This window comes from Agelaius phoeniceus, chromosome 2 (assembly GCF_051311805.1).
Source record: "Agelaius phoeniceus isolate bAgePho1 chromosome 2, bAgePho1.hap1, whole genome shotgun sequence".
NCBI classification, from domain to species: Eukaryota; Metazoa; Chordata; class Aves; order Passeriformes; family Icteridae; genus Agelaius; species Agelaius phoeniceus.
The window spans coordinates 82273341-82294601 of record NC_135266.1 but is presented as its reverse complement, the minus strand read 5'-3'; the positions used below and the strand labels follow the sequence as shown (position 1 = coordinate 82294601).

Genomic DNA, 21261 nt, shown 5'->3' with positions numbered 1-21261 from the left:
AAAAAAATAATACCATTTACATCCAATAAAATATTATATATATATATGAGATAGATTATATATTTAATGAGCCTAATGGTTATATTTCCCATCAAGAAATAAGGCATCAAGTCTTAGCAGGTCACCCAGGCATCAGTGGAATTGTTCCTTCAATGGCTGGCTTACATGATTTCTGCTCCTTGTATTGTAGGGTATAATTAGCCTTCTGGAGGTGTCAGATTTGAAAATCTTTTATGTGAAAAGCTTTTCTTGAGGACATTTTAAACCTTACACAGTGTAGCTTAGCTGTGATTTAGCATATCCATACATTGACTGCTTCACAGGATGGGTGGATGAGGGTTTCAAGTGTGGTTACTAATCTCAAGATGGTGCCTGGAAATTAACTTTCCAGCATCTAGGCTATTAAAAAAAAGGATCAATTGAATATTCAGAGAAAAGGAACACAGAAGAGAAAAAAAAAAATGTTGTGCCATATCAAAAGAATTGTTTTCTTTAGACATTGACACTTGAAGGAGACCTGTGCATCTCTTAGCTCCTACTCATTGCAGGCTTAAATAGCACCTTGGTCTTCATGCTGACCCTTTCCTCTGAGGATTTTCAGTCATGGTCATTATGAGTCGCTGGAAATGATTCTCATAACTCTAGTTGTTATCAATTTTAAAAGGCAAAATTATTTGCAAAAGATTACCTCATTAAACTGTACTAGTGTTGAGGAAATAAACCACTGCACAGGCTCTGCAGGGGCAATAGAGATATGCAGGATGCAACCTCATCCCATCTGGCAGAAAGGCATCACCAGTGCTCTGCAGCTGCTGTGAATATGGGCCTTAGTACACACAGATGTAAAATCTGAGAATAATTCTGCCTTTTGTGTAGGTGACAGAAATGCATTAGCCTGAGTTGGGTTACTTAGCATCTCTATCTGTGACAGATTAATCATGCTTTCAGTTATAATTAATAAGTAGATGACTGATAGGTACATACAGTGCATTTTAGAAAATCCTGTTCCTCTCCTACATAGACTTGAAGGGCAGCAAAGAAATTCTTTTTTGAGAGGCAAGCAAGAATGTAAAGAATAGAGGAAGTGGGAGACAGTCTCCAGAGCAGCAGAAGCACATTTGTTGGTCCTTATCAACTTTTCTCATTAGGGCAAAATACTTTTGAGCTGACTGCTAAGATTATATTGGGCCAATGGGCTTTTAAATAACTTTTCAACTGTATCTTGTGATGACAACAGCAATCACAGTTCTGCTGGGTTTGCAGAGGCAGGGAGCAGCTCTGTGACAGGAAATCAAGAATGGTTGCCCACTTTGAGCATCCAAGTAGGATCCACAGAGGAATTTCCTCACTCCACTGCACATTTCCTTGGGTGAAACCCAGCATGCAGCTTACTCTCCCAAACTTTCATCCCCTGGAGATGTGTTTCCTTCCCATTGATTTCAATGAAGGTTTTGATGAGCTGTGGATCTGAGCTTGAGCTAACCCATCTGTACAGTGGGAGATATTAGATGCCTACGCAGCAGGGATGCTGTCAGGCTAAATGTATTAATGACTGTGAAATGCTCAGTTACATCCATAATAGGAGTGATAGCAATAAGGCAATAGATCATTGGAACTGATTTTGCATAGAAACATATGGTACAGAGGAGGATAAACAAGTGTATACGGAGTCTGCTGACAGGTGTGAGCCAAATGTTAGGAGTTGCTTTCTAAACTGAGCAACAGGCAGCCTACCATCTGCTGTCCCTCACCTGCCCTGCTCAGGCCTGATGCACAAAAGGAGGGAAGGATAGAGGAAGCAGAGGTGCAGTTGAGATCACACAGGTGAAAGAAAAAAGCACTGGCTTGTAAACACTTCCATTTTTTTTTAGGCCGTTCCCTCTCAGTAGTGCAGAGGTATGAAGGTACTCAGGCAACAGCTTTATTAGCAATGATTAATCAGGCTCCTTGCCTTCTTATTTGCTAGAAGATGTCAGGATCAAATCTCAGTGTTTGGTAAAACCAGGCAACCACCCTAAAAATTATTAATTGTTAATTTAATGGCTTAAAAAATAAAAAGAAAAAAAGATGCAACAAAATATACATTCAGCAAAAACAAGAGCTTTTTTAGCTCTCTGAAGCATTTCTCTTAATTGCAAATCTCTTTACTATTCAGATATGCTCTACAGTCAGCACAAGGGAATAACAAGGGAGGAGTCAACCCACACAAGCTGTAAGGAGCAGCTGCACAGGCCATGAAAGCACGAGCCCACAATCCCACTTGAGATCACTGGGGTGTTTTCTGTGCTCAGAGATGGAACTCTTTCCTCTCTGCTGGATCTTTTAGACATTTCATCTCTAGAGGCATGTAGCACCTTCATCTCTTAGCCCTGCACTTCTATACTTTGAATATTTCAGTTTTCTTCTCATTTATTTCATACCTCTATAACTCTGGATTTCCACTCCACAACCCAACAATTTCCCTAAGAAAAGCTAAAAAGCAATAGGGAATAGAAGTTGTCATTAAAGATCTCCTTACAGCTTTATGCCCATGCAGCAGCTAATGTAATTGGGCCTCAGTCCTCATCTTGTTCTTAAGTTCTGCAGCAATGGGCAGAGTTAATTACAATAATGTGGATGGCTTCCAAAGGTCCTGGTTTTAGAACAAGAAATTTAGAAATAATTTGCTGAAGACACACAGCCTATGTGTAGGATATTAGTCTCTCACCTCTCTAAAGCCGAGTATTTGTTATACTATTTGCGTATTAGTCTAGAGCTAGATCCAGATTGCCAGTTCTAGTGATGCCATCATTAAAAGACCTGTTTTCTCCAGCTATCATAAATAACTGCACAGCTCAGAATGCTGCTGCAACCACCATCACATCATCTCAATGCTCTTCTTTACTCCAAGTTCATACCTTCTGCTGCTTCTTTGCTCTCTTCACATCAGATCAGCTGGTTTCTACTGGGAAGGCCCTTCACTGCTCAACACCAAATCATTGTTAAGGAACTCATGCACCCCTCCAAAATGTAAATTATATCATTCTGTACTGTACACCCTTTTGGCATTCAGGCAAGTCCCTCCATACTCCTCCTGAGTGAGTGGACTATTGCAGTCCCAGAACATGGGTGCCTGGTCCTCCTCCTGTCTGTTTGCATCTCTCTGTTGTGCCTTGTCCTGCATGCATGTTGTAAGCTCTGTCACTAAGGGACTATCTCATTCCCCTGGTCTGTGCAGCACCTGGCATATCCTTAGCCTCTGACTGTGGCTCTCAAGTATCAAAGAAACAGGAGGTAACAATTGTTTCATTTACTGTCACATGAAATAGCAAAGACAAGACACAGCTGGACATCCCTGCTCTGATCAGCAGCACCCTATTCCCTCTGTCAACTTTCTGGACATTTTTAGTCCCTTTGGATTCAATATATTCACAATAATGCCAGCACCTTCTTCCACTTAAAAAAAAAACTCATAATAGTAAGCAGCACTATGGCAAAAGTGGAAAAAGTGATTTCGTCACAAAAAATGCTTTAACAAGAGAAAATTTGATTTTCACTCCCAGGAGATGTCAAAATAAAAGTTACTTATTTTTACTCTGTTTTTGAAACAGAGTAAAACAGAGAACATTTTCGTTTTCTCTTGAATGTCATCTCAGGGTTTTTAAACCAAAAAACAGCACAAGAAAAAACCAAATTGTTCTCTTGTTTTGAAATGTTGACAGGAAACAAAAACTTATTTTAGAAATTAAAAACTATTTGCTTCAAGGATTTGGAACATTTGGAGAAAATGCATTCAAAGAGAATCATCAAAAATTCTTGTAAGACAACATTATGTTTCCAGACTTGTTTAATACATGAAATAAGACTGATTCTTTACCCTGAAATGTCTCCAGTGGGAGACAGCACAGATAAAATATGAGGCTGAGGAATTATTTTCTCCCTTTGGTATTCAAAAACTTACAAACACCAAAACTTTTGACTGAGGTGCAGCTGATATGGGAATTGTAGTACAATAATATATCAGCCAATAATAAAGCAGTCTAAAAATTGAAAACTCACATTATAAACACAAATTATATGATTAATTTTATTCCTTGATATGGGCACAGCAAGGCTGTTACTGCTTTTTGAGGTTACATTTGCAAATGACACAGCCGTAGAAGTCATATTTTTCTGGAGCTGGATGAGCTACGGCTTGGAGCCACTTGAAATCTATTAGACAAAGGCAGGTCAAGAGGTTGCCATTAGCAATATCCTGGGAAGAGAGCTCTGATCAGCATGCACAGCTACGTCCCACCAGCAGGTTCTGTGGCGCAGCAGCAAGGTAGCCCAGCTCTCATCCTTCCCTGGTATTTAAAAAATTAACCTTGTTAGAGCAGCTCCTGCACACAGAAAGCAGATCTGTTCTATCAAAAGGGACTTTGAGGAAGAAAACTTCTCTTCAGCAGAATCTCTGAGATGAGGGTGGGCCAGGAATGACTCTGGGTCACAAGATTTATTGGCACACACAAGCTCCTACAACAAGTACGAGATACAGAGCAGGTAAGTACAGAAGGCGGGGATAAACTTGGGCATGGAAGTTTTTAGAAAGAAATTTCTACATTTTTAATTTTGCTTCCCCTTGGGGATGTCTGCAAATGAGCAGGAGGACACATGCTCCCTCTTTTACCACAAGCCCACTTTTGGCACCAAGCAGAGCTGCTAACCTTTCCCTCCTAACCTCTCAGGCTTTGTAGCATGTTAACCAGAGCTACTCAGCTTGTTTGATGGAGCTGACTCACTCAAAGTGGGCTCGGTATGTGGGCAGAGTGAGTTCACATCTCCTGTGAAATACCACATAAATCTATCCATGGAAAGCAGAGTGTAAGTGGGAAGGATGGGGTGTTGCTGAGAAACAGCTCCCCAGTATCTCTGCTTTCATATCACTGTGGCTGGGGCTGAAAGGCAAATCACACACCAAGATACTGAGCTGGGCTCTAACACCTACTTCAGTAAGCCTGAGCAGTTGCAATTGCAAAACACTCAAAGGGATGCAGGAACAGCCTTGGAGGGTCACATCACCTGTCATCTAATATGTACCACGACCAGAGGCAAAAGTGAAGGAGTACAGGTGTAGAGCATCCCTGATCCAGTGGACAGAGGGGGACTGAGTATCTGTAGTACATTTGAGGGTGCACCTGCATTTAAAATAACATTAAATAAGTCTTCTGGATATCCAAAGATACACCATACAGAGGCAGACACAGAGAGAAATAATGACAAGGATCAGGCTCTGGAGATAAACATTCTTTATATTGATTAAGCATATATTGATTAAGCATACATATAACCTACAGCACTGCTGCTCCACCTTACTTTAGGGGAATGACCAGAGAAAGCTTAAATAGACATTTTCTGCATCATATGTGAAATACAGCAGTTGGCAATCTCACCTGCCATGCCATTATTCAGGCTAGATGTTTGTAATGATCCATTCTGTTCATAAAAGTCTATTATATAGCAGGGTCAGTTCAAAGAGTCCCATTTAAAGTGCAGGTTTCATATCAATCTTACTGCAAGATTTTAGTTCAACCAATACAATTACTGAATGGATCATGCCATACACCACATATTTTGCAAACAATTACTGGTTTTTAAAAGGAAAGGTTACACCACCCTGAAACTTCACAAGAGCTGCAGGGTTAGTCTTCACCTATTCTCTTAATGCTGGAGGAGGAGGAAGCTCCCTGCGGCACAGCAATCAAAATGAACTCTGATGCAGACAGCTAGCATTTCCTTCCTGCAGCACTTCTGCAATAACAGCTGATGTAATTGTTCAAATTGTAAAAAATCACAAGAAAACATGGTACTTTTCTCACCCACATGTAGCTACCTCCTATTCATCAAAAGAAATTATCACTTCACTTCCATAGATGTGATTTATGTATTATATGCCCTTGTGAACTTCAATAATGACAATATTTAAGTCTCAAAAGAACTGAATTGCAGAGCACAAAAGCGGGTTCCATGGTGTCAGTCCAGCTACCTCCACAGCTATCCATTTTAATCTGCTTGTTATCTTTGACTTCAGGGAAAAGTAGTTATTAAACTTTGGAGCAGCTGGCATTTTTACTATCTCTGACTTCAAGTGATGTTTTTGTGTTAGCATCAAATCATGGCAAAAATGAATCTGAGAAATTGAGCACAGGATATACATTCCATCAAATGCTAACTTCTGTTTTCAATACAGCACATGGTTGGTTGCATTTCTATCTCCTTATTTACAAAGCACACAGGACACCCCATAATGTCTCATCTATAACCTGGGGTTTGCAGTGTTGGGCAGTATTGGAGACCTAAATCTGAATGGAAAACAAATATCTCTAGTCAAACATTACTCTGGTTTGTCAGTAAGGAGTGAAACAACATACATGATGACAGCCATTTAAGGAACAAGAATTTATCTCCTGTACCTCAGAAAAGTTATTTACACCATTGTGCTAAACAAAGGCTGACTTGACGAAGAAGAGCAACCAAGTTTAGATCAGCTCTGACAGAATCTCAGGACAGCTAATCCTCACTTAATCACATTTCTTTCCTGCAGAGGTATGGACAAGCTCCCACAGGAATTAGATTATTTTGCCAATAACTGGGTTAGGCTAAGGCACTACGTAGTCCTATGCTAGAGTATATGGACATTCCTCTGCACAGATTCCTACACCCTTTTTCCACTCAGCTCACTCAGACACTCAGCTCTTGTCTTTAGTGTAAAGCTTAGCTTATCCATTATCTTCCTCTTTAGTTGAAATAAAGCTCTTTACATGGTAATACAGCAGCAAAGTTGGGCTCAGCACTTGTTTCATCCTACCCAGTTTTCTGAGAAGGCCAAACCCAGTAATATTTCAGTAAGGTTTCTTTACTGGGAAAGTAGGATACAGGACTGCTCAGCTTGTTAAGCTCTGTGGCAGGGGAGCCCAGACTTAGATGCAATGGAATTGAAGCCTCAGGGAGCTACATGACTTTCTTGGGAAGCTTAAGCAGTTTGCAATGTAACCAAAGGATATTGTGATAGCAAAGGGGGAATAGAACTGCAGGACTTCAGCAGCCCTCTCTGGGAGAGGAACAGAGAGCAGTCATCTCTGCTCAGGATCATTCTATCTAAATTCTCTGCAGGACTCTGGTGCTTGAGCAGCTTCTTTTCACAAGAGAGGCTTGAGGAGCTGGTAACATTTTTTATTCTAGGAGAGAAACATTTGGAGGACTGCATGATTATTGGAGCAATGAGGGGAAGTTATATTGCACTCTGCAGCCAAATAATCATGCCAAGCAGCAATGGGAGATCCAATTGCATTTTCTCCAAATAGCTGTGGAAGCTCAAGTCATTTGACATAAAGAGGAAAAGTGTCAGAATGAAAGTATAAAGACCCTTCTCTTCACTTAGTCCTACAGATATGTTGAGGGTGTTTGATAGATTGGGGGAAAAAGTTCTAAAACACATTGGTAGGGGAAATATTTAAAAAAATCTCATAAATGCATGGTACCGTGTCAGGCAAGATCTAGGTTCAAAAAGGAGAAGCTCAGAAACCAGGTCCCTAGTTTAGGGAAAGGTTCTTCACCCAGAGGGTGGTTGGGCATTGAGCAGGCTCCCCAGGGCAGTGCTCACAGCACCAGCCTGAGAGAGTTCAAGAAGCGTTTGGACAATGCTCTCAGGTGCATGGTGTGACTCTTGGGGATGTCCTCTGCAGGGCCAGGACTTGGACTCAGAGATTCTTGTGGGTCCCTTCCAACTCAGGATATTATATGATTCTATGAATGCAGCAGCTGAAGTAACCTCGAGGTTTTCAAGAAACTGTGACATAGGCAAAGTAGCATTGGTTTTCTCTTAGGTGGAATTGGTTGTATGATACTACCCCTTGTCAATTCCCTCCCTCTTGTTTCCTTTATCTGACACTTTCTAAATATCCAGTGTGTGCAGTGAGAACAAAGGAGATGAAATGGTTGTAGTGAGATCCGTGAAGCAGAGCAGTGCCAAGATCCTCAGGTGTTACATAGCTGCCCAGCTCTGGTGGTATTTTGTAGTGGGTGGGAAGGTGTCAGCATACTATATGTTATTATATCTCACTCAGAGAATACAACTTTAGGAGATAGCCTGCAACCTTGCTGAATAAGGAAGGGGCTTTATGTCAGCTGCACATTGTGCCTTCATGTTTCAGGTGATCTATTACACTCAAGTTCACAAAAAAATCTCCACTTTTTGTTCAGAAGATGGGAAAAAGGGAAAAAAATGAAGTAGGCTAGACCTTTCCTGAAAATGAATATCCATATTTCAGATGCATGTAATTGATCTACATGAGGAGTACATGCTCTGAGAAAAAATATCAGAAGCACAGCATTATGTGGGAAGACAGCTCCACCAGGCTAAAACATCCTTTTTTTTTTCTGTTTCATGCAAGTCTATCTTGAAGCCCAAGCTGGTATGGCTTCATGTTCTTAGGTGCAGCCAGTACTGAGGTTGATCATGTATTCCCAACCTCACACACACACACACACACACACATGCACTATGTGTATATATATGCGTATGCATATATGCAAACACGCTTGACCAGATATGCAGATCAATGCAAAAAATTCAGCACTCACCCAAAATTCCAATGGCACCAACAGTCTCATCCTCTTCACCTGTTTGGCTGACCATGATGAAAGCCTGTGATGGGAAAACATTCGTACATCTAGAGATATATACATGCACAGGTGTCTCTGGTGGCTGGCCCAGGGACTGGCACAGGAGTAACTTCACAGAGGTACTGCGAGGGTTTGGGGAAGAGGCAAAGTTGTCCAAAGTTCCTTGCTGCATGCTGCAGCTTGGAATTGATGATGGAAGCCCCTGGATGTTCTCCAGGAGCTGGGACTAGACAGAATAAGCACTGTAACCCAGGGCAATCCTCAGCAGTGATTCACCAGTGGGGGACACAGCCTCAAAGGCTTTGGATGGGTTTTCACAATAATTGAGGGCAGTATCTTAATTTTTAATCAGACAGTGTAACTTGTTTACAACCTTCCTGAGAGTCCCTGTAGTGTCTTTAGCCAACTTAAAACAAAAAGAACCAAAAAGAATACTGCAATATAACTGCATACATTGGCAAACAGTACAGTGCCTTGACTTTACAGCCTCAGCATCAGCACCTCTTCCAGGACTGAAGCACTGATCTTTCTCCCAAATGCTTGGGATGGGAATTACCTGAGGTGACTTTGCAATCCTAGCTGACTAGTGCCAACTTTTAAAGTGATGACTACTGTGTAATCACAGTCCTTGGGCTGGCATTTAAGCTTTCTTTAATTTATTTCCTTTTTCTTTTCTTTCCAAATGCAAATACATGTTGCTTGCCAGATTTCTTCTACATCATGTCAGATCTCATGATACTGAAATAAATTGTATAAATGAGCTCTAAGCAACAATGTTCTGTATTCCTTCTGACATAGTCAGTCTGACCTTGCCTCAGTCTCACAACTGGAGATGAAGAATGAAAATCTCTGTGTCAAACCTGGCACAACCAAGTACATGGCTTTGGATTTGAACCTGACAAATTTATAAGTGGATTACAAAGCAGATGTCTAACAGCTGAGTGGTTAATACTGAGTGCAGGCTCAGCTGAGGCAAAGTTTTATCAGGCTATTGAGAAACAGAGGGCACAATTTCAATGTTGCTTTAAGTCAGTTTGACCTAGCACATAGGTTAGGAAGAAGAAAAGTCCTACTCGGCAATTAGTGCTGCCCAGAGATGCTCACCTCAGTTTATCCCTTGTGCTGGTACTGGCCATCACACAAAAGGATAATTAATCAGATCCACAGCTTTATCTCACCTAAACTATCCCAGAACAAATGAAAATAAAGGGAAAGTTTGGTTTTAAAACAAACCAGTCCCTTAATCCTGCTTATGGCATCGTTATGCAAATGCTTACAAGGAAAGTGAGGACAAGGAGGCAGGAGGAAATCTGTACTGTGTCCCCTGCAGTGCAAAGGACCCAGAGGGACCATGAGCCTTCATCATAAGGTGACTGTAGTCCTCCACTGGGCATACCTGCAATGCCACTCTTGCTCCTTACTGTGTGACAGAAATTCATCCAGAGAAACTGCACCCTCTTCTTCCCCCTTCATCTCTCTCCAGCTGTCCTTCATTGCAAAGTAAAACACACAGGATTAAATTTTTCTGTTAACTCTTCCTGAAGGTACAGTTAGTTTACACTATGAGCCAGTGCCTCTGAGGTGGCTCAATGTTAGAAACGGGCATTTAAAGTCTGGTTTCTCCTCTTACACTCAGTCAGTCAAGAGTACCTCTGCCCATGACTGTGGTAGCACACTTGGGAAATGATAAAGGAAAATGCCAACTCTTATTTTTTACTCTGATTTTTCTAGATTTTAAGATTTCCTTCCTGTGAGCAGCATCTTTTTCAGAGTGCACAACGCTATCTGGAACAGTAGGAAGGAACCCAGCCTACATACAGCAATGCTTTTATACTCTGCCTGGTATTTCCCACTGGCAGCATAAACCCAGTTATTTCTTGTTCATCCTTTCATTAGTTATAATCCCATTGCATATATTATTCATAAAATAATATGAATTCATACTTTCAGTAAGAAAATATATATTGGTGGCCTTTTTTTAATCATACTCAAATCAATCCTATTTTCCCACCACTCATTAAGCCAAGGTGGGTTTGTTTGTTTGGGTTTTTTAATTAATTTTGTACTACGGCTCATTTAATTTCATTTTTTATAACCTGGTATGTATGGAGCAGAACAAAGAAAACACTTGAGTCTATTTATACACAATTAAATAGAAGTGATATATCCATGTCTTTTATAGATGGCTTTAATTTTCACCATATCACAGTAAAATGTTTCGCAAAAGCAAAGTATATTTTCCCTGAATGAAAAATTTAAACTGACAAAGCATCTACATACCAGGTGGGCGTTATTATTATCTTTTCCCACATAGCAATACTTTGGAACCTATTAAAACTGGTAAACACAAGTATTAACCTCATCAGCAGTTACAGTGACCCATATACAGATATATAGAAAAAATTTAAGTAAAATTGAGACTCCATGCTTTGCAGTGGTATAACCTAACTTTTAGGGGTTCCACAGTTTGATACAAACTGGCCGCAGAGCTGAGGTCCCATTCCCCTACAGTGTGGCCATTGTGAATTTAGGTAAGTTATTTTTACTCTCTGCCTGTTTTGTGTAGAGTAAAATGAGTCCTGTAAGAGTCTCTAAGAATTTTCCAATATGCAGGAAAAATATTCTTTGCCTTTATGGCTTTTTGGGAATCCTTCAGACCTGATTACCTTCTTTAGCTATTTCTGCATCAAACATGGCCTATGACTGAATCAGAGCTTAAGTGACAGTGAATTTATCATGTCCCATGATAAATTTTTCCAAGGTTTAAATAATTTTTAAACATGATCCTTATCTTCAGGTGTCTAAATCCAGCCCATTCTACAATATTAAAATTCTGTTTCCTACCACAAAAATAATCTTTGCACAGGGTATTGATCATCATAATTAGTAATTACTTTGATATTACACCCACTAGAAAATTATTTCTACTTTGGAAATGCACTTTAGAGAGACTGAGCCTCTCTGAGCACTAAATGTGAGACAGGTCATCTTCCAAAATTCAAATTAGTCTCCAATCTCTTTCAGTTCTTGGGCCTCTTATTTAAGACATTCAGTTTAGGCACTTTGATTTCTTCAAGTGAATGAAGTCTTTCAAATGCAAACAAATTTTTCTCTAATCTAGACAGAATTATTTTTTCATCTGCCCAATGCCTTTAAATAAAAACTACCCTTTCCAAGTCAATTTTGCTTGCTGCTGAGGAAATACAGAGGATGTTAGGAGCTATCAGGAGACTAAACTCTATTTAATTTAGTTATTTTCCACATTTCAAATTTCTTTTTCTTAAGCTTTGATTGCCTGGGACCCTTCTCAGTAGACCCATCATCCTCAAGGATTTATGGTTTATTGCTGCTAGTCCCAGGCTGGATTCTCTCCATTTCCATTCTCTGAATAAAATTCCCAAAAACTTTTGGTTAGCTCTTCTCTACTTCCCTTTATCCCTCCTTGTCTTCCCACCACGCTCACATCCCATCTGCTCCCATAGCACTGCCAACATCTCCCAAGTGATGCTAGTCTAGCTGGAATTGCAATGCTAAAAAAGCCTCTGGAAAATATCACTTCCAGCTATACAAATAGCTACTGATCTGTTTGCTCCCTTTGTCTAGATGCTGAGGAAGAAAAAGTAACTAACCAGACTTCTGCAGGAGACAGAGATTTCTCTCCTTCTCACTAAACTTATGTCCAGTACTCTTTTTTTTTTTTTTTTTTGGCACAGAATTAGTATGGAGATTGGATATAGCAGAACTTGATCTGAACTTTAGATGTCCTTTTTGTTACCTTTAGTTAAATTAAGGCAAGAAAGGGAGGCAATATGGAATAAAAAAGGCCCTGAAGATGCCCTTCCCTCATGGTCCTACTTTGTTAGGCTCTCAGGTCCAGGGAAGGATGCAGAGGTTCATATGAAGAGAACATAAAAGCAGTGTTTTGCCAAGATAATGAACAATTTGAGGGAGTTATGGTCTGCTGCTTTGCCACAAACCTGGCTTTTTTACCAGGAGCTTTGTCGCTCCGTGAAGGGACCAGCTAATTACCTCAGCATTTTGTCTCTCTGCATGTAGCATTAATTCTGCAGACCTAGGCTCTTCCAAGGCTGCAGATCCTGAGAAAAGAACAGGAAATAACCACACATTTTCAAGATGCTAAAGGGAAATAACTTACATGACTGCACAGGGGAAGAAAAGAAAAACTTCCGTCAACTTTAAGCAGATCAACATCTGATGATGGAACCACTGATTTCTTTCTGTCATGGAAACCACATGCCTGTTACTGGACTAAACTGTCTCTGTAGATCAAGGCACATGGAAGAATTGCAGTGATCCATCATAGCTATTCAGATGTGGTCTCTTTGCCTTCAGGAAATGACAGCCCTGCATGACAGAGAAAACATTTGATGCTAACTGCCTTAAATATAGCCAGTGCTGGAGAAAGCACCTTATTTGAAGAAAAAGGTATTCTACAATGTTTGACTCAGTGGTCACAGTAGTCTGAAACAAAAACAGTGTGATTACTTTCTCCAAATACATTTTTTTTTTCCCCAAATCTTTTCAATTAAGTCCCCAAGAACAGGAGCACTGTTCCAGTGTCACTACCTGGCTGACGGCAAAAGCCATAAGCTTTCAGTTTTCCTTAAAAATGTATTAAGGGAGTTAATGGACTTGGCTGGGGAGTCATAAAACTCTCTGATGTGAAATGGCTTATGATGCCCAAGGAGAACCATTTGTACTTTACCAATAGAAATACAGCTGAAGGCATGCCCTGTCCATGGGTTTTTCTCCCCAACTGGATGCCAGTGGGAGTTTTCTTTTTCCATTAAGCTGGGAACTGTTCATAAAAAGCAAGAATAAGGTTCTTCTTCCCTAACTCACAAAATATGAGAGAAGGGAAATGGCAGTTCCCCCAGAAGTGCCCCATTAAAAGCAGGAAGACAAACAGATGAAGCACACATAAAAAATATTACTGATATACTACATCTGTCAATTTTGTCATGCAAAATTAAAAACGCCATGAACACTCTTGAAAACACAAATCACCATGCATTATCTGGCCAGGAAAAAAATAGTGGTTTGAGTCCATCTTACTGAATAAGCTGGGAAGGAGCCTTTAAATTGAAATAATAAATGCAACTTCACCCAATCATTTTATTAGCAAGCAGAATATGATCCAAATCTTTCAAAGTGCCATTTAAAACCCCAAAGCAAAAAAACCAAAGACTACTGCAAGATAAATGCACATGACTAGCTGTTCTGAAGGGAGTAGAAAAAAATGTGACTCTTACAGCTTTAAAGAATGTTTGTGAGATTCCTATGGTGACATACAGATATCTTCAATGAAAGAGATTTCAGCCAGGGTGATAAGATCTTGTGCCATCTGATGGAGAGAACTGTTCCCAAACAACTCAGTGAATTGTGCAACACATCATGTGCATCAGCAAAACTCATCACATCAGGATTTAGAGACATATGATCACATCTGAATCTAAAGATCAGCTGCAAGGGCAGGCAATTCAATGCTCCTGCTACTGCTAAGTAAAGCTTGATACCTCATGTAGGAACCACACTGCAAATGAAGGAATTCAAAAGGAGGAATCCAAAAGTACATATGTTCATTTCCATGGAAATGCTTTGCATTTGCATTCTGCTTGAAAGATTACTGGCTTAAGGATTCTTATTAAAAGCTCTTATGCAACAGCAACACTTATGCAGCAAGGATGATGCACTTCAGGGCATTTCTTGCAGAGCTGTTTCAGGCAAATGATGAGTTTTATCTCTGAACCTTGTGCTTATCAGCCCTCTGAATTTTCAGATTGTGACTGCTCAGCATTTTCTAAAAATCAGGCCCCAGGAAGAACCTCAGATTGAACATTCCAAAGTTAGGGTACATACCATCACCAGACATTAAAAACTTCATCCAAGTCCCACCTCTGCCTTAAAATATAACCATTTCCCCACAACCAGAGTCTCTCTGCACCCCTAACAACCTTGTGCTGCAGAGAAGAGCTATCTCAGCTCCCATCTAAAACTGCTTGGGAAATAAAGCTTTGATAGTCAGGGTACTTTACCCAAGGCATGAGTAAAAGCCAGGCAGGGAAAAGACTGGAGTACAACACTTCCCCACATCCCAGCGCTCCTCAAGCTTAATTATTCCTTTATATTCTATTTATTTTTTATTGATTAGTGATTTTCTTCATGCTGTGCTCCAAAGATTACAGAGTTTCTGTTCAAGCTTTCTTAAGATAGCACCAGCTGAAGTCTTCATATTGTTTAAACTTATCCAACTGAAAGCTTCAACTAAACATTATTATTCAGATAAGAGTTTTTCCAGACAGGATTGATGAAATTAATTGAAGAAGAGACACACAAATGAAGATTTTAATCAAAATTAATACCTGCATTGTAAAGGGTAGACAAGGTATATACACAGTCATGTTTTCATTTATTAGAGTTTTTGATCCTAAAAAGAGAACAAAGATTTTGGCCCTACCTCTATTTTGATGAGTATGAGAGGGCTTTAATTTGGTAGGCTATGCAGAGTGCGCATATCAATATTTCTGCCCAAAAATAAGAGGTAGAAATCTGCTGGCAGAATTCCTTGATAACCTGCAGAGATCCTCATACCCCTGAGCACTTGCATTTAGGAACTGTATTTCTGAGATAACCTGAGGCCCTGAACAGCTGGGGGTGCAACAGGGGAGGGAAGTCAATGTCCTTCGGTCAGTGGCCAGTGTTGGGGAGGAGCAACTGTTGAGCTAAGATCTCCATTAAAGCACAATTTACAGGTCTCTTTAGACCATTTCTATCCCTTATAATTAATAAAAGAATCGAGAGATGCCTCCCTGAGCCTAATGTCGATAATTACCTCTCACCAGTATCTTTGGATTTAGTATGGAGTCCTCTTTCCTCATGCAGAAGATACCTGCATCTGCTTGCCCTGTAGCATTTTCCCACCTTCCCTATTCCAACCTGGCACATTCAGGTGAATAAACACAAAGGGATCAGAGAAAGGGTTTGAGGATTGAAAGTGAAGAGTTGACCAGAAAAAAAGCTCAAAGGGAGGAGAACTGAGAATGTTTTGGAAGGTTCTTAATTTTGCTTTCCAAACACATTCAGTAGTTAAGTTGAAAATGCCACTATATACTTCCCCTGCTGCAGCCTTTAAGCTTTCTGCATCCAAGTTAAAGAGCAGACACACAGGCCTGTGGTGACAGACAGCAAATGGAAGAAATTTTGGAATAGAAATATGGAATGGAGCAGCTGAGGCTGGAGGCATGGGGAACAGCTTCTATTGGGTTCATTGGTGAGGTTCTGGCAATTAGGGGGCTACAGGGTTGGCTTCTGCCAGCAGGTGACAGAAACTGTCCCCATGCCAGATGGAGCTTGCTTCAGCTGGCTGCAAGATAGACCTGACACTGGCCAGAGCTGGACAGTGGCAGTGCCTCTGGATAACATATTTAAGAAGAGGTAAAATAAAGCTGCACAGCAGCTGGGAGAGAGGAATGTGTTAAACAACAGTGGAGACACTGAGGTCAGTGAAGGAGCTCTGGCTGGAGAAAGACACTTTACTGACAGCTGACCTGCTTTGTCAGCTTATCACTTCTTCCTCAGATGTTTCCACTCCTTTGGTGATATCCATAGGATAACAATGTAACTCATACTTCATTGAAAACCCTTACTAAGAAATTAGAGGAAGAGGAACAGGACAGAGCAGCTAGAAACAAGACCGTCCAAAACTAGCTACAAATGTTTCAGAGAGTGAGGAAGAAGTATTGAGGTCTTTAATCAATTTCTCTCTATTCCTCAAAACCACATGAATTGCTGAGCACAGAAAGAGAGTGATTTATATTTATGGAATTTCAAAGCTCATTCAGACTCTTTGCAGCAGCACAGGCATTTGCTTTTTGTAGGCTTGCATAGGAACTTAGCACTGAAGTGGATAACCCCAAATTTGGAAATTTGGAAAGCATTACACACACAAACACAAGACATTGCATGCAACTCTGTCTCCAGCATTTAAAAAAACCCCATCAATTTCTTTTAATATTCAAGAAATAAAATTCTGATAATCCCCATCATTAATTAGCATGCTTTCTCTTCCACAGCATTTTTGAACGATGGTTAAGAAGACACAGGCCCATGCTAGAAGTATACCCAGCAGCTAATGCACCAATTGGGCACAATCGAGAAAATTACATGGTCCCCTTCATCCCTCTTTACAGAAATGGAGAATTTTTTAAACCCTCAAGAGAGCTGGGGTATGACTATGAATATCTGCAAGAACCAGGTAATGTCATAATTTTGGGTAAAAGGGGAAATGTAAAATTTGTTGTCTATAACCTGGAATATGTCTGTTTTATGAGAAGATAAAAAATCCTTCTAATTCCAGATTTTTTCAAAAACATGTAAAGACTGGGCAATCACTAATTGTATAAGGTTCGAAAAAAGGGGAAGTGTAAGATTCTGCACCTGAGATGGGGCAATCCTGGATGTATGGACAGATTGCAGAATGAGATGCAGAAAATACTTAGTCCAGGTGCTGGAATATAAGCTCATGAAACAGCCAGATCGAGACCAGAAATACATATACATATTTCTCATATTTAATGACTTAATCATACATTAATTTCTTAAACTCCTGTTATTGCTAGAATTGTACAACTCAGGCAAAGTAGCAAATACCATGACTTTCAGGAATTCTGAATCCTGAAATTGTACTGCAAGAGGAAGGAAATGGTAAAATACTTACCATCCAATAATTAATTTTTGCTGTCTCTTAGACTCTTGCCTTTTCCCAGGGGAGCACATAGTCCTCAGAAAAAGGAAATCCTATTAAATTCTGCCTATGTTTTTAACAGGGGTAAGGAAAGTAGTTCCTTAATTATTCTGAAAGATCAACACAATTAATGAAATTCAACCTTGTTCAGAAAGTCCAGATAATCCTCAGATGTCGTTCAACCCCTAGGTAATCTCACTGAGAAGAAGCAAGTTTAAGCTATTTCTTATCTGAAGGGAAGAACTGATTACAAATGGAAAATGGTTGGACTCTCAAATTACAGACACAGATTTTCTCACTCCAGTGTATAAATACAGACTTTTCTTTAGGAGAAGAGAAAGTCTGTGATTGGCAAACAGGAAGTACTGGACAAGTAGGAGACATTTATGAAAGAAAGAAAAAACTCAGTAAAAATATCTTGGTCATCAAGAAAAGGCAGCATTTCTGCAATCTTCCAGATGAGGAAGAAGTGTTAAGGCAGAGGAAGAGAACAAGACAGAATGAGGAATGGGCACACAGGATCTGGCCCAATCCTATTATCAAAACCTGTCTTGTCTGCTCTTAAAGAAAGTGGTTTGGGGGCAATTTTGGTGGTTCTGGGTTGACAGGTGGACTAGATGGCCTTGGAGGTCTCTTCTAATGTTGATGATTCTGTGACTCTGTGAAGAGCAGCAGTTCTGAGTTACAGTACCAGCAACTTCGAAGAGATGAAGTAGGACTAAACTAAGCATGGTGAGGCTGGTTAAGAAAGAAGATGAGAAATAAAACTTGGAAAGATCCAATGACAAAATGGCTTTTTAATGCTAAATTATATTGTTGTTGTGTCCCTGAGGAAAAACTGATGCCTGTAGCTCTGCTTTCCACTGCAAAGCAAATCAGTGTGTGAGAGTACATAGTTTTAATTGCAGCTTCATTTGTTTTATAAGTATGACAGTGCTGAAGCAGAAGTGGTCTCAGTGTGTATGGAAAACCATCCCTCAGGGCTCCAAGACACATGTCACAGTGTAGGGGAGCTGCTCTGAGCAGAAGCTGGAGCAGACACCCAGCTTTCTGTGACATGAGACCTCTGAGCTGTAAAATGTCCACAACCTGCACGGCTGCATGAAAACAAACAAGAGTTAGCATCAATAACAGAGATTTGGAAGATTAATGGCACCACCTAACAATAGCTGTCAAAAGAAGTTAGTCTGTTAAGAGTTGTTTCAAGAGTTATATTTCAGCACCTGGACTAAGTTTTTTCTGTATTTTTTTCCTTCTTTCAGAAATGAAAACAGATAAATTTACAGATGCAGTTTTGACTTTTGCCCAGAAAATCTCTCTCTCACACTGAGAGAGAAAGCATAAAACTGGTCCTGTCAAGCCCATCAAACCATACCCTAACAGCACATCCAAATGATTTTTGAACATTTCCAGGGATGGTGATTCTACAAATTCCCTCAACAGCCTGTTCCAGTGCTTGACAATCTTTCCATTAAAAAAGATTTTCCAAGCTGTAATAGTGAGGAAACTGATAAAATCTGTAGTAGCTAGGAACTTTTTAACACTACAAAGAAAACTAACCATGCCTTAAAGCTGAGGGACTCCACAACTGGAATCTCTCCTAGCTCATCATTCTAGTTTTGATTGTGGAAGTCTCACAGGTACTTTTTGTGAACATCCAGAAGTATACAACCAGTGAACAACAAACACACAAGAAATGGCAGAAACCAATTATCCCACTCCCCCTTCATGCCTAGTTTAAAGACTTCTCTATCAACCCTGCTAATTACTGGGCCATGATCCTTTTCTCCCTCTGATTCAGGTATACCCCATCCAACATGAACAGGCCTGGTGCTGTGTAAGCCACCCTGTGGACAGAAACCCCAAAATTCCACCTACGGCACCAGTCTCTTGGCCGTGTATTGATCTGTTGAGTTTTCCTATTCCTTTCAGTATTTTCCCCTAGCACTGAAGGAATCGAGGACAATACTACCTGAACACCTACTCCTTTAACTGCCCTGAAGTCCCATTAGATTACCCTTTAGAGACTTCCTCCTTCAGTCTCCCCCTACCCACCTGGAATACTAATAGAGGGTAGTCAGGGGGCCACACAAACCAGGCAGCTTCCTGGCTACATCCCTTACCCAGGCCCTGGGGGGCAGCATCTTTTCAGAGCACAATGCATGTGCTTTTAGAAGTACCATGACCCAAGAGGATATATGGATTGTTTTTCTGGGCACCAGTGAAAATGCAAGATAACAGGAAGACATTTACAGCCTTTGTGGGGGTGCAGCATTCTAAATATGGTTGAGTACATCTAAATCAGTCCAGATGCATAAAGAACATTCAGAAATAAACCACCATAGGAGTTCCCAGAGAAGGTGCCCATAGAGGTGCTCTTTCTTTTCCTTACTAGCTAGTAATTACTGCTAATAATGGTCTTAGAGCTAATAACTGGGACATGTGGATTCCAAATATTCCTTGGCCCAAGCGGACAAGTATCATTATTTTTCAAATTCAAGCCAGCACGTTGTTGGATGCATTTTGAACAGGTTTCTTCCCAGCCTCTGCTGTGAAGTGAGAGCCCAGTATGGCAGGGTTTTCATAACTCATTAAGCCATAGCAAGAAAAACACACACACACACACAGTTCATATCACAAAGCCAGAAGGCAGCTGATCATCTAACAGTGAGAAGCTTCCCTGGATTCACCAAAGAAAGAGGATTTGTTGTGCAGAATAACCACAGAATAGTTGTCTACTGCCTCTCCCCACAGAGGAACTGTCAAGGCAAGTGGCACGCAGGTTCACAATTAGTAAAAGGAAGCTTTTTCCCCATCCAATATGTAGTTAATGAATGTACTTAAGGCAGGGATGTTTATGCTGCTAAAAGCTGTGATAAAAATTCAAAGAGCAGCTTGAAAAGATGATGGAAGGAGAAAAAAAATCCTCCAAAGACTATTACACACAACACAACAACATCCAGTTCAGGAAATTCCTGACCTGCAAATTTTGGAGGCTGGGTAAGTATTTTGTAGGCATTGTAATAACTTGATCTTTCCTTAAACTCTCCCCAGTGTTCTGCCTCAGTTACTGCTTCCAGAGGATGCTGAGATGGCAGGACCTTTGGTCACACAGTATCAAACTTTTGGGTTACAGTCTGAAGTTTTGACAAAACCATGAGGAGCAGTGGGGACAGAGAACTCTGTGCCATCTTTGGACATGAAGATTGAGACTATCAGGGCTGAAGAGATTTGTTTAAAACTATTTGTAGCTCTCAGATAATTTCTACCACTCTTGTCTCTTTATATTCAGCCTTCCAGAATTATCTATTATAGAACTTCCATAAACTGACAGTCAATTGCATCAAGTAAAATGATCTTTCTTTCTCTGTTTGATTTTTCAAGCCCTTCAGTCTTTCCAAGACTTTTTGACACCCTATCTTCAGGAAGCCCGTCAGATCTGGGCTTGGTTGGTCGGAGCAGCTGTGTTTGGAGGCATCATTACTGCTGTGCTCACAGGGCTTGTCAGGGCCTGTCGGAAGAAAAAAGGAGGAACTTCTTCGGAGATTCAACCCTTGCTCATAGAAAGTGAAGATTACAACAATATAAGTTATCAGTCCAATTTCTAGAGGCCTCCAGTAACGCAGTCATGTTACTACGGTGCTAATCAAGCATGCAGTGTTTGATTGATGTTTACAAATACCTTGTTGAGGTGTGCTGCAGAAGCAGGATGGACCGTCTCAAGTCTCTTTAAATCTCCAATGTTGTAGCATCTTATCAGATCCACTCCTAAAAAAACTCCCAGATTCAACATAAGCTATGATGCCACCCAAAGAACACTGTGTATTTCCTATGCTTGATTAAATAATGCTCCT

At 40.4% G+C, this 21261-nt stretch overlaps 1 protein-coding gene across 1 annotated transcript in view; it reads left to right on the top strand.

Annotated features, from left to right (window-relative positions):
* Positions 1 to 21261, top strand: part of TYR (tyrosinase) — a 42387-nt gene extending 21126 nt beyond the window's left edge. The window contains exons 4-5 of the mRNA XM_054628022.2: positions 16737 to 16918; positions 20792 to 21261. Coding sequence (XP_054483997.1) covers positions 16737 to 16918; positions 20792 to 21015 — 406 coding nt within the window. The 3' untranslated portion in view covers positions 21016 to 21261. The remainder of the gene's footprint in view (positions 1 to 16736; positions 16919 to 20791) is intronic.